Source organism: Dendrobates tinctorius, unplaced genomic scaffold, assembly GCF_039654945.1.
Source record: "Dendrobates tinctorius isolate UK_male_01 unplaced genomic scaffold, ASM3965494v1 ptg000155l, whole genome shotgun sequence".
Classification (NCBI taxonomy): domain Eukaryota; kingdom Metazoa; phylum Chordata; class Amphibia; order Anura; family Dendrobatidae; genus Dendrobates; species Dendrobates tinctorius.
The window spans coordinates 24,456,563-24,472,776 of record NW_027361822.1 but is presented as its reverse complement, the minus strand read 5'-3'; the positions used below and the strand labels follow the sequence as shown (position 1 = coordinate 24,472,776).

The following is a 16,214-nucleotide window of genomic DNA, read 5'->3' as shown; positions in this document are numbered from 1 at the left end:
AGGACCCCCCGCCACAGACTTACTGAGGTTGGGGCAGCACTGGGCTCTGGCAGGAAGCAGACACACCATCCATGATGCAGGGATTAGCCTTACATGGAGGTGTCGTCCAACAGATTTATATAGCAATAAACCCTGCCCTCAGCGCCAAACAATTTCTCCTCCTCCCTCTCCGGAGCAGGAGTCAGCTGGTTCAGCGTGCCCTGCACGCCATTCAGGAGCCGTGAGGCCGCAGAATGCCGAAACCGGAAGTGGATGTGTTCCACGGTGGAACGCAAGACCCAGAAATGACTTGCGGAGTGTGACATCACTTCCGGGTTGCCGAACAGCATGCGATGAGAGGGAGAAAGCCGGAGCGCTCTGGGAGGTCTCCGGCTATGGGGATCACTGGCTCGCTTTACCCCCAGCAGGAGTGCAGGAGGGCCAGGAAGGTCTCGAATCAGTAGGAGGAGAACGGAGCCCACAACCACCACTGCACGGCTTTAAAAATAAGTACAGTTGTGGCCAAAAGTATTGACACCCCTGGATTTCTGTCAGATGATACTCAGTTTCTTCCTGAAAATGATTGTAATCACAAATTCTTTGGTATTATTATCTTCATTTAATTTGTCTTAAATGAAAAAACATAAAAGAGAATGAAGCAAAAAGCAAAACATTGATCATTTCACACAAAACTCCAAAAATGGGCCAGACAAAAGTATTGGCACCCACAACCTTTAGCCAAAGTAACTGAGACCAACCGCTTCCGGTAACCATCAATGAGTTTCTTACAATGCTCTGCTGGAATTTCAGACCATTCTCCTTTGGCAAACTGCTCCAGGTCCCTGATATTTGAAGGGTGCCTTCTCCAAACTGCCATTTTTAGATCTCTCCTTAGGTGTTCTATGGGATTCAGGTCTGGACTCATTGCTGGCCACCTTAAAAGTCTCCAGTGCTTTCTCTCAAACCATTTTCTAGTGCTTTTTGAAGTGTGTTTTGGGTCATTGTCCTGCTAGAAGACCCATGACCTCTGAGGGAGACCCAGCTTTCTCACACTGGGCCCTACATTATGCTGCAAAATTTGTTGGTAGTCTTCAGACTTCATAATGCTCAATGATAATGATCAAAGACTGAACTCCTTGTGTTTCCTCCCGCTACTAATGTACCTATACCCGACATTGCCATTTCCGTCTGTGGTTCCACTATTACTCCCCAGCAACATGCCCGCTGTCTTGGGGTCATACTTGATTCCGAGCTTTCCTTTGCCCCCCACATTCGATCACTGGCTCGCTCTTGTCATCTGCACCTCAAAAACATTTCTAGAATTCGACCTTTTCTTACTTTTGACTCTGCAAAAACTCTTACTGTTTCTCTTATTCATTCTCGTCTCGACTATTGTAACTCTCTTCTAATCGGTCTCCCTCTTACAAAACTCTCCCCTCTCCAATCTGTCTTGAATGCTGCAGCCAGGATCATATTCCTCACCAATCGTTACACCGATGCCTCTACCTTGTGCCAGTCATTACACTGGCTACCTATCCACTCCAGAATTCAATATAAACTTATTACCCTCACCCACAAAGCCCTCCATGGCTCAGCACCGCCCTACATCTCCTCCCTTGTTTCAGTATACCACCCTACCCGCGCCCTCCGTTCTGCTGATGACCTGAGGTTGGTATCCTCAATAGTCAGAACCTCCCACTCCCGTCTCCAAGACTTTACACGTGCCGCGCCAATTCTTTGGAATGCACTTCCCAGGTCAATACGATTAGTCCCCAATCCCCACAATTTTAAGCGTGTCCTGAAAACGCATTTATTCAGACTGGCCTATCGCCTCAACACATTAACCTAACCTATCCCTGTGTGGCAGAGCCAAAAGTTTTACCATAACCAGGTTCCCAGCATCATGTTCCCACATGCTTTATGCATCCATTAGCCCTCTGTGTCTGTACTGTTACACACTTAACATTATGGCTGGTCCATACAATCAGGGCAACTGTTACCACCCACCCTTCGTGTCTACCTCTTTCCTCATAGACTGTAAGCTTGCGAGCAGGGCCCTCACTCCTCTTGGTATTTGTTATAATCCACTGTATGTGATTATTGTTATGCTGTAATGTCTATTGTCTGTACAAATCCCCTCTGAAATGTAAAGTGCTGCGGAATATGTCGGCGCTATAAAAATAAAATTTATTATTATATTATTATTTATAATGCCATGCACATGGTCAAGCAGTCCAGTGCCAGAGGCAGCAAAGCAACCCCAAAACATCAGGGAACCGCCGCCATGTTTGACTGTAGGGACAGTGTTTTTTTCTTTGAATGCCACTTTTTTTCTCCTGTAAACTCTATGTTGATGTCTTTGCCCAAAAAGCTCTACTTTTGTCTCATCTGACCAGAGAACATTCTTCCAAAACGTTTTAGGCTTTTTCAGGTAAGTTTTGGCAAATTCCAGCCTGGCTTTTTTATGTCTCGGGGTAAGAAGTGGGGTCTTCCTGGGTCTCCTACCATACAGTCCCTTTTCATTCAGATGCCGACCGATATTACGGGTTGACAGCGTTGTACCCTCGGACTGCAGGGCAGCTTGAACTTGTTTGGATGTTAGTCGAGGTTCTTTATCCAACATCCGCACAATCTTGGGTTGAAATCTCTTGTCAATTTTTCTTTTCCGTCCACATCTAGGGAGGTTAGCCACAGTGCCATGGGCTTTAAACTTCTTGATGACACTGCGCATGGAAGACACAGGAACATTCAGGTCTTTGGAGATGGACTTGTAGCCTTGAGATTGCTCATGCTTCCTCACAATTTGGTTTCTCAAGTCCTCAGATAGTTCTTTGGTCTTCTTTCTTTTCTCCATGCTCAATGTGGTACACACAAGGACACAGGACAGAGGTGGAGTCAACTTTAATCCATGTCAACTGGCTGCAAGTGTGATTTAGTTATTGCCAACACCTGTTAGGTGCCACAGGTAAGTTACAGGTGCTGTTAATTACACAAATTAGAGAAGCATCACATGATTTTTCGAACAGTGCCAATACTTTTGTCCACCCTCTTTTTTATGTTTGGTGTGGAATTATATCCAATTTGGCTTTAGGACAATTCTTTTTGTGTTTTTTCTTTTAAGACAAATTAAATGAAGATAATAATACCAAAGAATTTGTGTTTGCAATCATTATCAGGAAGAAACTGAGTATTATCTGACAGAATTGCAGGGGTGTCAATACTTTTGGCCACAACTGTACACTGCAGTGCCGGCCATGCAGCATACGGAAAAACTAAAAACCTCTCCATGCCCCATGGGAGACAGGAAAGACACTGGTGAATAGGAGGTTGGAGGGGCTTTTAACCTCTTTGTGCTTCCTGTCCCCCATTAGGGCGTGGAGACAACCTCATATGCTGTCGTGGAAGGTAACTAGAGAAATATCCTATATGTTCTAAAGCAAGATAAGAGGGATTGATAAGACTCCTCAAATAACCTTAAGTGAATCCCATTAGACTATCTAAAGTATATCTTAGGATATGTGCACACGATCAGTAAACACTGCGGGTTGGATGCTGCGTACTTATGGCCATATGTTACAGCATAGTGGATGGGATTTCAAGAAATACCATGCCCACTATGCGACAAGAGATGCCCGCAGCTCACCTGAGGAGACGGACATGAGATGCCAGTCTCCACAAGAGAAATTCACCAATAGAATGTATTGGATGTGGTGAATTTGGACGGTTCAGTGATCATATGCGGATTCACCTGCAATCAATAGACGGCAGTGCTTGGGATGCAGTGAACATGCTCTGCGTCCAAATCGCTGCCACTTCTGGATCGTGTGCACCTGGCCAAAAACATCAAGTTTATAGAACAACTACATTTGTATTTAACATTAGGCTCATACATCTAGCACACAATGGGTGTGGTAAGAGAAAACCAGCAGACTTATAACACATGTTCTGGTCTTGCCCTAAATTGGAATTCTTTTGGAAAGACGTATGGAGACGCTTACACACGTTTGCACACTTGTCAGTGTGTTTCCATAGACTGTGTGTCCATTTGTTTTATCAGCAGCCTTGGCCATAAAGCGTCATGAAAACTGATGAAACACGGATGACATACGTGTATCACGTACCAGCTGCTTGGAATCAGAATTAATGTTCTTGCTGACCCCCGATGGCAACTGCTGGAGGCAGCTCCACCACTGTAACCTGCTCATGCAGAGATCAGCACTGAGAGTTGTATTCAGCCCCTGTTGTCCACATTGAGATTTGTCACGGTGACCTGCGATGATTTCATTCAGGTCAGCGCAGTTCATGGAAACTGCTCTTGCTGAAGCGAGTCATACTCTCCTGCTCTTCAGCATGAGCGGTCGCCTCAGGCCACCACTCATGCTGATGAGCAAATGTCATACAGGTGGATTACAGCAAGGGACACTATGGATTCTTCCAGCTATGAGCAGGTGAGGAACATTGCTGTTTTCTATTTTTTTTTTCCAGGGAACAATGGCTTCACGGGATTAGGTGTTAGGCTGGAGTCACATACAACGTATAAAAATACGATCCGTTTTAAACGGACGAGATTCGCAGAAATGTTCCCTGAACAGTGATCTGTATGTCATCCGTTGTCAATGCGAGGATGCGATTTTCTCGCATCTAAACATCCATGCGACATCCATGTGACATCCGTATGGCATCCGTACTGCAAGATTTTCTCGCAGGCTTGCAAAATGGAAATACAATGGGTCCATAGCATAAAATATTCGTGAAAACATATATACAGTCTATATATAGTCACTGAGGCTGCGCAGACTCCCCGCCTGACCCGCGGTGAACTGACAGCGTGGGAAAGTTCAGAAACTTTCCCACGCTAATCAGTTCATCTCCGGTCAGGCGGGGAGGCTGCGCAGGCAGCTTCTCAGTCATTCCTCCATGGTTCACAGCCGGGCCGGTCGCATTAGCACCGGTTCCAGTGGTAATCTATTTAACACCTTGAGATGGATTGCGGTGTAGGACTTTACTGTACGGCGGACAGGTATGGGGTATAGTTGCTTTTTAATTTTGGATTTTTTACAGGAGAATGATGGCTTTGTTTGGATTGGGAGTGAAATAAAGATGGAAAAAATGTGTTTACTTCATTAAAGGTCTTTTTTCTTAATGTGTGTTTTTTTTAACCCCTTTCAGACTAGTGGATTAATAATGGATAGGTGTCTTATTGACACTTCTCCATTATTAACCAGGCTTAATGTCATCTTACAATAGCAAGGTGACATTAACCCCTTATTACCCCATATGCCACCTGGTACAGGGCAATGGGAAGAGAGCGGGTAAGTGCCGGAATTGGCGCATCTCACAGATGCGCCTTTTCTGGAGTGGCTGGGGACAGATTTTTTTTTAGCCAGGGGGTCCCAAAAACAATGGTCCCTCTCTAGGCTATTAATTTCTGCCCTCGGTCACTAACTTGCCCTCTCTGGCGAAGAAAATTGGGCGGGAGCCCACGCCAGTTTTTTCCGTGAATTAATCCTTGAATTTAACACCTACAGCTCCAAAATTTTACACACATACTACTAACATTATTGGTTAGAGACATATAAAAATATAATGGATATGCAATGGTTTACTGTATGTAAACCATGTCTTATATCCTGTCGGGTTCTGTAATGATTTTACAGATGCCGACAAATGATTTTTCACCTATTCTGCTGTATGTAATTTTTCAGTTCTTGAATTTCCACAAAAATATAAAATAACCAATAAATTTCGATCAACTTCACAATTGGGTCCCACTTGTTGTTGCTTCAAACATAAAGATACCAAATGTAAATTTTTGGTGAAGAATCATGATATTTGGGAAAAGGCTGAAAAGTCCCAGGGGGCCGAATACTTTTGCAAGGCACTATATATATATATATATATATATGTGTGTGTGTCACTGACATATATATATATACCTATACTATGTGTATACATGTATTCTATCTATTCTATTTTAACCTGTCAGTGTGATTTTACAATATAGCATAGCACTTGGACCAATGTTAATCAATGGGGCAGCTCCCATCATCCGTTTTTTTCTCGCCTGTATTATACATGCGGGTGAAATCGCAGCATGCTGCGATTTGCACCGTATTACGCCCGAGACTCACCAATGCAAGTCTATGGGGTCTTTTCTAAAGGACACCGGTGCGTATTTCTCGCAAGTCACACGTAAAAAAAAGGCGGGGGAGCCCCTCTATTCTTGACAACGAGCCTTGCTGAAGCTGAGGGTTGCAGCCCCCAGCTGTAAGTTTCATCTGGCTGGTTATCAAAAATAAGGGGAGGCCCACGCCGTTTTTTTATGATTATTTATTTATATTCAGTGCAGGAGTGGCAGATATATACTCCCATCCTGCTCTCACTGCAATTAGTGGTAGTAGGTGTCAGATGATGGGATCAGTTGTCCCATCAGCTGACACCAGTGACCAGAGGTAAACTGAGCATGCTCAGATCAAAAAACGGAATCCGTTGCCGGATTCCGTCATGTGACGGACTACGACGGATCCGTCGCCCATAGGCGTCCATTCTAGCAGTCGACGGACGGAGACAAAAAAACGTTGCTTTGTGTGTCGTGAGCGGCCGACGGACGAAGAAAATCCGACAGATCCGTCGGACGATGGATGAAACGTGCGGCAATCCGTCGCTAATACAAGTCTATGAGAAAAAAATGGATCCAGCGGCATCAGTCACTGGATTCGTTTTTTTTCAAGATTCGACGGATTGCGAACGATCGCAAAAAACTGATATGTGAAAGAGGCCAAATGCATTACCCACCGGAGAGGACGGGTTCACCCTAATGTACGCAGTTTGGGCTAAAATCGCTTCTGCTCTTGGGATTGAGTCCACATTTTGCCTTTTCCAGGCTCTTTGCTTCCTGAACATTCAGCCTCAATGTCGTCTGTGGCCACAAATCAGCGGAGAGGAGCTCAGAGAGATAGGAGCGCTCCTATAAGGCTGACAGAAGGCGCTCACTGAGGGGGCTCAGGTACCGGGCGGCCATTTTCTCTCATAGTGCAGCTTTCCTCACACACTGAGCAGCACTACTGTCCATACAATGGGGGGAGCAGAAAACACCGCCGGACTCTGTGCTCAAAAGGGTTAATAACCCACCCGCCCAGTAATGTGGAATCTCCAGCACCTACCTCCACCTGCAGAGCCGCACTCCACATATATGGCTGCTCTGTGCGCACAGGACCTGGGATGAGGTCACAGGAGGGGAGGAGTCAGGGGGTCACATGATCAGGGGCCTCAGTGTATGCAGGACTCTGCTGTGCTGGTTGTCATGGTGCCGGATGAGGGGAAGTTTCTGTGTGGGGTCAGGAGGGGTTTACAGGGGGGGATGTAGCAGAGCCGCGTGTGTACGAGGTGTACAGAGCAGAGCCGTGTGTACGGGGTGTACGGAGCGGAGCCGCGTGTGTACGAGGTGTACGGAGCGGAGCCGCGTGTGTACGAGGTGTACGGAGCGGAGCCGCGTGTGTACGAGGTGTACGGAGCGGCGCCGCGTGTGTACGAGGTGTACGGAGCGGAGCCGCGTGTGTACGAGGTGTACGGAGCGGAGCCGCGTGTGTACGAGGTGTACGGAGCGGAGCCGCGTGTGTACGAGGTGTACGGAGCGGAGCCGTGTGTATGTACGAGGTGTACGGAGCGGAGCCGCGTGTGTACGAGGTGTACGGAGCGGAGCCGCGTGTGTACGAGGTGTACGGAGCGGAGCCGCGTGTGTACGAGCTGTACGGAGCGGAGCCGCGTGTGTACGAGGTGTACGGAGCGGAGCCGCGTGTGTACGAGGTGTACGGAGCGGAGCCGTGTGTACGGGGTGTACAGAGCGGAGCGGAGCCGTGTGTGTACGAGGTGTACGGAGCGGAGCCGCGTTTGTACGGAGCGGAGCCGTGTGTGTACGAGGTGTACGGAGCGGAGCCGTGTGTGTACGAGGAGTACGGAGCGGAGCCGTGTGTGTACGAGGTGTACGGAGCGGAGCCGTGTGTGTACGAGGTGTACGGAGCGGAGCCGCGTGTGTACGAGGTGTACGGAGCGGAGCCACGTGTGTACGAGGTGTACGGAGCGGAGCCGCGTGTGTACGAGGTGTACGGAGCGGAGCCGTGTGTGTACGGAGCGGAGCCGTGTGTGTACGAGATGTACGGAGCGGAGCCGTGTGTGTACGAGGTGTACGGAGCGGAGCCGCGTGTGTACGAGGTGTACGGAGCGGAGCCGCGTGTGTACGAGGTGTACGGAGCGGAGCCGCGTGTGTACGAGGTGTACGGAGCGGAGCCGCGTGTGTACGAGGTGTACGGAGCGGAGCCGCGTGTGTACGAGGTGTACGGAGCGGAGCCGCGTGTGTACGAGGTGTACGGAGCGGAGCCGCGTGTGTACGAGGTGTACGGAGCGGAGCCGCGTGTGTACGAGGTGTACTGAGCGGAGCCGCGTGTGTACGAGATGTACGGAGGGGAGCCGCGTGTGTACGAGGTGTACGGAGCGGAGCCGCGTGTGTATGAGGTGTACGGAGCGGAGCCGCGTGTGTACGAGGTGTACGGAGCGGAGCCGTGTGTACGGGGTGTACAGAGCGGAGCGGAGCCGTGTGTGTACGAGGAGTACGGAGCGGAGCGGAGCCGTGTGTGTACGGAGCGGAGCCGTGTGTGTACGAGATGTACGGAGCGGAGCCGTGTGTGTACGAGGTGTACGGAGCGGAGCCGCGTGTGTACGAGGTGTACGGAGCGGAGCCGCGTGTGTACGAGGAGTACGGAGCAGAGCCGTGTGTGTACGAGGTGTACGGAGCGGAGCCGTGTGTGTACGAGGTGTACGGAGCGGAGCCGTGTGTGTACGAGGTGTACGGAGCAGAGCCGCGTGTGTACGAGGTGTACGGAGCGGAGCCGTGTGTACGGGGTGTACAGAGCGGAGCCGCGTGTGTACGAGGTGTACGGAGCGGAGCCGCGTGTGTACGAGGTGTACGGAGCGGAGCCGCGTGTGTACGAGGTGTACGGAGCGGAGCCGCGTGTGTACGAGGTGTACGGAGCGGAGCCGCGTGTGTACGAGGTGTACGGAGCAGAGCCGCGTGTGTACGAGGTGTACGGAGCAGAGCCGCGTGTGTACGAGGTGTACGGAGCAGAGCTGTGTGTATATTACTGTGTCCCCTCTTTTTCCCCCTTACACCCCCATTTCTCTGCCCTGAGCTCAGTCCTGGGGGTCAGGCACTCTCTGTGTTACATATTGATAGAAGTTACTTACATTCTCTTAATGCGTTTTTGCTGCTTTTTTTCTTTCCTGGTAAAATGTGCCTTTTATAGTAGCAGCAAAGTGAATGAGATTTCTGAGGTCTCTTGCAGTCGCTGCTGATTGTTTCCCTGCAGATGTGAACTATAGAAGCATTTTCAGCTCCACAGCGCGGCCGCTCTGTCAGCGTTTTTAGAACACATCAGAAACACACGTAATAATGCCCTTATCTTACACAGCGTTTCTCCTGCCAAGACTATTACTTTGTGCACCATGTACCCAACATGTGCACATCTCCCACTAACTCAGTGTTGGTATTTTACAGTATTAGTTTGCACATAACTACTTTGAGCTGATCCATCTGAGCCGCACTACCTGAAATTCTCTGGTCCCAGTGAATTCGAACACTTTGTAATTCGAATCACGAATCCATTTCATACAATCCTGAAGACTCAGAGACCAATGTAATGAGGTTATGGCATAGGAGGTCTCAGTGGACAGATCAGCCATTCCACACAGGAATTAAAAAAAGGCCTAATCTGATTGTGGTGGATTATTGCAGCGATAATATATATACAGTGGATTGTGAAAGTATTCACCCCCTGGCTTTTTACCTGTTTTGTTACATTACAACTTGTGTGTAATTTTTTTTTTGTAATTCAATTTGTATGTGATGCATCAGCACTAAATAGTTGGTGAGGTGAAGTGAGAAAAATATAGGCATACATTAAATTTTTGGGATCAAATAACTAAAAAATTGACATGTGTATATGTATTCACCCCTTTCGCGATGAAGTCCCTAAAAATTTCTGGTGCAAGCAATTACCTGCAAAAGTCACATGGTTAGTGAAAGGACATTTACCTAAGTGTCACATGGTCTGTCGGTGTATACAAACTGTAACATTATGCCCATTACCCCTGCATGGTGTCCCCTTCTCACTCCTTGCAGGGAAGCGAGGCTTAGTCCCGAGCGTGTCCCTGCTTCTCCCTTAGTGTGCGTGTGCACGCGTTCCCCTGCTCTTAAAGGGGCAGCGACGCATATTGCTGTTGCTCAAAGGCATTTAGCATGATGTATTCACCTGCTGGATGGCTCTCAGCCAATTGCTGGGAGTTATCCGGTATAAAATACTCCCTCTCTCTTACAGGAAAAATATTTATCTTTGTACCGTGTTAGCCAGTAGATAGAAAAATAAGGGGACCTGCATGGAAATTACAACCTCTACTACAAAAAGATGCCCAATTACAATCCATATTTCCAGACCCCCCCCACTACTGTGTTTTAGGCAACCCCCTAATCTAAGAAGCATCATTGTCAGACGCTCCCTGTCCTCCCCAACAGCTGCAGGAACCTTTCCTTGCAACCAGAAAAAAATGTAAAACCTGTCCATTTATAATGACCACGGACAAGAAAAAGATCCCCAACTCACATCAGGACTACAAGATCCCAGGTACTTTCAGGTGCATCACATCTAATGTGGTGTACTTAAGTATTTGTACTAAATGTCCAACTGGGGGTCTGTATGTGGGGGAGACCCCGCAAAAACCGAGAACAAGGATGAATTCTCATTGCCACACAATAAGAGAAAAAATAATTTTTTGTATGCCTGATCACAGCACTATGGACATGAAATTACTGGTATTAAAAGGTAACGTAAAGTCTCAGAGAGACAGAAGAGTCTGGGAGTATAAATTAATAACAACCTTTGACACACTCAGTGCAGGAATGAATGTGTCGCATGGATTTATGTCTTTTTACATCAATTAAGGAATTTGCTCTTCAGACCTTCTGAGGGCATCACACAACACAGAACCAGACCCCAATCAGAGGGCACTAAAAGTTTCACAATCCTTATCTATGAACTGTTCCAATATTTATGTTTATCCCTCTCCCATAATGATAATAATAATAATAATAATTTTTATTTATAATAATAATAATTTTTATTTATATAGCGCCAACATATTCCGCAGCACATTACAATTAAGCGGGGACATGTACAGACAATAAAATCAATAGAAGTTAAGACAATTCAAACAATGACATTAGGAGTGAGGTCCCTGCTCGCAAGCTTACAATCTACAAGGAAATGGGGGGACACAGTAGGTGAGAAATGCTTGTTAATTCAGGTCTGGCAATTATAATAGGGATTTTCATATAAAGCTGCATGATCCGGTCATCAGTGTTTAAGTGCAATAGACAAGTATCAAGTGCAGTTATCATGTGCATGAAGGGTGTGGAGACAGATGAACAGTAGGGTGCAGATTCAGAATAATATTTGGAAGGAGGGAACAGGGCAAAGTTAGCTTGCTGAGTAGTTGATGTGGTAGGCTTGTTTGAAGAGATGGGTTTTCAAAGCGCGCTTGAATAGGTCAGGGCTAGGTATCAGTCTGATTGTCTGGGGAAGTGCATTCCAGAGAGCTGGAGCAGCACGAGAGAAGTCTTGGAGACGGAGGTGCGAGGTTCGGATTACGGGGGATATTAGTCTTAGGTCATTTGTAGAACGGAGGGCACGTGTAGGGCGATAGACAGAGATGAGAGAGGAGATATAAGGCGGTGCAGAACAGTGGAGAGCTTTGTGGGTGAGAGAGATGAGTTTATACTGGACCCTGTAGCGAATAGGTAGCCAGTGTAATGACTGGCACAAGATGGAGGCAACGGTGAAGCGACTGGACAGAAATATGACCCTGGCTGCCGCATTCAAGATGGATTGGAGAGGAGAAAGTTTGGTAAGAGGGAGACCGATCAGAAGAGAGTTGCAGTAGTCCAGACGAGAATGAATAAGAGCGACAGTAAGAGTCTTTGCAGTTTCAAAGGTGAGAAAAGGTCGGATTCTGGAGATGTTTTTAAGATGCAGGTGACAAGAGCGAGTGAGTGATCGGATGTACGGAGTAAAGGAAAGTTCAGTGTCGAATATGACCCCAAGACAGCGGGCATGCTGCTTGGGAGTTATGGTTGAACCCTCCAGGGTTATTTCGATGTTAGGTAGAGTGAGGTTAGTAGAGGGGAGAAACACAAGAAGTTCAGTTTTAGAGAGATTTAGTTTCAGATAGAGGGAGGACATGATGCTAGAGACAGCAGACAGACAATCCTTGGTATTTTGAATTAGGGTAGGGGTGATGTCAGGGGAAGAAGTGTATAATTGGGTGTCATCAGCATAGAGATGATACTGGAACCCAAATCTGCTGATTGTTTGTCCAATAGGGGCAGTGTATAAAGAGAAGAGGAGGGGGCCTAGGACTGAGCCCTGCGGGACCCCGATAGTAAGGGGACGAGAAGAGGAAGAGGAGCCGGAAAAAGATACAGTGAAGGAGCGGTCAGAGAGGTAGGAGGAGAACCAGGAGAGGGCTGTGTCCTTGAGGCCTATAGAGCGGAGCATAGTGAGGAGGAGCTGGTGATCCACAGTGTCAAATGCGGCAGAGAGATCCAGGAGAATCAGCAGGGATATATCATAATGATAGTTCTGCTTCACGTCACTTGTCTTATCTACTGCGTTATTTCTGTGCTGTTTTGTGCATAAATATGTGATTCTTCAGATTTTGTATTAGTCAATGCCTGATGAAGAGTAGTCTCGAAAGCTTGCAAATTTTTACCATCTTTTCAGTTAGCCATTAAAAGTTATCAACCATTGAGAACTCTCAATTCTAGATATTTTTCCCTCTCTCTTAGGGAGTCGCCAAGCAATGAGTTTAGTCATTAGATAGTGTGGTTATGAGGTCACCTGGTCCCTGTGAGGCCAGTGTCCTGAACCCAAATCCCTAGTCCCGAAATCCCTGGTCCTGCTGCGGTCAGCATCCTGAACCCATAAAAAATCTCAGCCCTGGCAAGAAGGACATTAATCAGCGAGGCAGCACAGAAACCAAAGGTAACCCTGAAGAAGCTGCAGAGTTCCCAGAGACTTTCCAGTGATGACCACAAAAAGCCGTACACTCCGTAGAAGTGGCCTTTATGGAAGCGTGAGCAGAAAAAAGCCATTACTTACTCTAAAATTGTAAGGATGTTTTTGAGTTTGCCAAAAAACATGGAAGACTGCCTAAATGTATGGAGGAATGTGCTGTGGTCAGATGAGACCAAACTTGAACTTTTTGGCCACCAAGGTAAGCGCTATGTCTGGTGCCAAACCAGCACAGCTCATCACCCCAAGAACACCATCCCCACAGTGAAACAAGGTGATGGCAGAATCATGCTGTGTTGAAACACAGAGATATTCTTGAGCAAAACATATTTAACTCTGTCAATGATTTTAAACTGAGACGGATGTTCACCTTCCAACAAGATAATGACCCAAAGCATACAACTAAAGCAATACATGAGTGGTTTAAAGGGAAACATTTAAATGTTTTGACGAGGCCTAGTCAGAGCCTAGACCTTAACTCCTTAATGACAAATGATGGAAAGAGCACATAATGAGAGCGTGGCAGTTCCCGCAACATGACGTGCTATGACCGTTATTACTTTCAACTATTACTGCATGTAAACACGCAGTGACAGTTTCATCCCGACCGCTGTCACTGATAGCTGAACGGCACAGGAAGAGGTGCATGGACCAATCTGACTGACCAATCTCAGCATAATTGTGCAGGAGATGCTGAAATATCAGCACCTCCTGCCTGATCACAACAGGAGCTCGATGCTTTTCACATTCCATTAGTTCCTGTGAAGCACTTGAAGGGTTAATAAACTTCTTGAATGTGGTTTTGAGGACTTTGAGGGGTCCAGTTTTTAGAATGCTGTCACTTTTGGGTATTTTGTCATACAGGCCTCACCCAAAGTCATTGAAAATGTGATGTGGTCGCTAAAAAAATGTTTTTGTAAATTTTGTTGGTAAATTGAGAAATTGCTGGTAAACCTTTAACCCTTGTAACTTCCTAACAAAAATAAATTATGTATCTAAAATTGTGCTGATGTAAAATAGACATGTGGGAAATGTTATTTATGAACTATTTCGTGTGACACAACACTCTGATTTAAGAGCACAACAATTAAAAGTTTGAAAATTGCAAAATTTTCAAAATTTTGGCCAAATTTTAGCTTTTTTCATAGATAAACGCAAGTCATATAGAAGAAATTTTACTACTATGATGAAGTACAATATGTAAAAAAAAAACAGTTTCATCATCAGTGGGATGCTTTGAAGCGTTCCAGAGTTATTACCTCATAAAGTGACACTGATCAGAATCGTAAAATTGGGCTTGGTCATGAAGGTCAAAATTGGCTCAGTCACTAAGGGTTTGTGCACACGTAGTTTTTAGTCTCTGCGGATTTTGTAGAGAAATCCGCAGGACAAAGTGCTGCGGTTTTTCTGCGGTTTATCTGCGGATTATCTGCGGTTTTTTCTGCGGTTTTGCCCTGCGGTTTTACACCTCATAATGGATGAGGTGTAAAACCGCAGCGTTTCTGCACCAAACAATTGACATGCTGCGGATTGTAAACCGCAGCAAAACCGCGCGGAAAAAAACGCAGCATGTGCACAGCTTTTTTTTATTTCCATAGGAAATAAAGGTACTGTACAACGCAGCAAAATCTGCTGCGTTTCTGCAGAGCCAAAAACGCTGCGGAAACGCAGCAGAATCCGCAGCGTGTGCACATACCCTAAGGGTTTAATACTCCTCTGTCCTAATTTTGTTACTAAAGAAAAATCCTAAAACTACAGCTTGGGTATCGCGGAAAGTGTGCTTTCAGGCTTGGGAGATAAAAAATTACTTGACTATTTAAACAAAAGAAAAATCTCCACAATTCTGATCCTTATCCACAATGGTCTGCTTCACAAAGCATTGTATTTATTTTATTGCACATTTCCCTGTTGTACTAGTGCATTATTAATTTCCCTCAACAATACTGGTGCTGCAAATTACTTTCCTTGCTTGTACACACAAAGCAACATAGTTTATTAGGGTTCCATATTTTTTGTTAAGGGGGTTTGAGGGTGCACAAATAAAAAATATCTATACATTGGAGGGGGTGGGGGGTTAGGGCATGGCCAGCTATGGATCTGTGAAGACACACATTCCAAAGCTCCTCAACATCAGCAACAAAAAGACCTGACTAAACGGCTCCCCACGGCATGGCAAAGACCAAAAAGGCAAGCTTACTGCCCCTAGATCGCCCACTTCCACCTCACAGGGAAACATCCAAACCTACTTCATCCGCAGTAGCCTGTCAGCACCTCTGACCATCACCTCTGCTACATCACCACCAGACATACTAACAGATGCCAGGACAAACGGAGGTAGTATGAAGTCAATCCTTGCCTCGCCTGCCCGAATGCTTGCTTTGGAGACTCACTCCTGCCACAGTATGAACTCTGTGGGATATCTTGGCTCCTGCCAGGCAATCACTGCTGCCTTCACATCTCCTAAGGCTCCCCATGTTATGTCCAAGTTGACGGCGACCCCCTGTATGTGGATGCTGTCTATCCCGACAACATACCTCCACATAGGGCCTCTTTGAGTCAGCTACCCACACAGGGAAATATATCTGGCTTACAAAAAAACATTTATTCACAGCTCACTGGGCATTCTCATATATTAACCCCTTTGGAGTCTGATCAGAATCTCATGGACCTCTCTTCAGAACCTCTCGCAGGGTTTCCACAGCTTCTAAGAACACAAACTGAACGGTCCACGGTTGATACCACTATCCTTCCTCCACAGGACCCTCAATTGCATCACAACCAGCACATTCATGGGCCGCCAGCTCATGTCCAGTGACTCTTGCTGACATTCAGCCACTTTTGCAATCTTTCCCAACTAAAGATGATCTGGCTTCATTTGCAAAATACATCATAGATGAGTGCAAGCAGGAATTCGCAAAGCTGCAATCTAATGTGGTTACCCTGACAAAGAAAGTGGACACAATAGAGCAGAATATGACTAATACCTCTGCCACCATCACATATCTCCAGGACACAATACATGTCCATTCTACCCATATCATCAATCTCCAATCTCACCTAGATGACTTGTAGAATTGAGGAAGACAGAACAATCTACGCATCAGGGTCCAGCCGGAA

At 46.4% G+C, this 16,214-nt stretch overlaps 1 protein-coding gene across 1 annotated transcript in view; it reads right to left on the bottom strand.

Moving 5' to 3' along the window:
- Positions 1-16,214, bottom strand: part of LOC141051190 (uncharacterized) — an 86,554-nt gene that overhangs the window by 45,087 nt on the left and 25,253 nt on the right. The window contains exon 6 of the mRNA XM_073548054.1: positions 4,101-4,176. Coding sequence (XP_073404155.1) covers positions 4,101-4,176 — 76 coding nt within the window. The remainder of the gene's footprint in view (positions 1-4,100; positions 4,177-16,214) is intronic.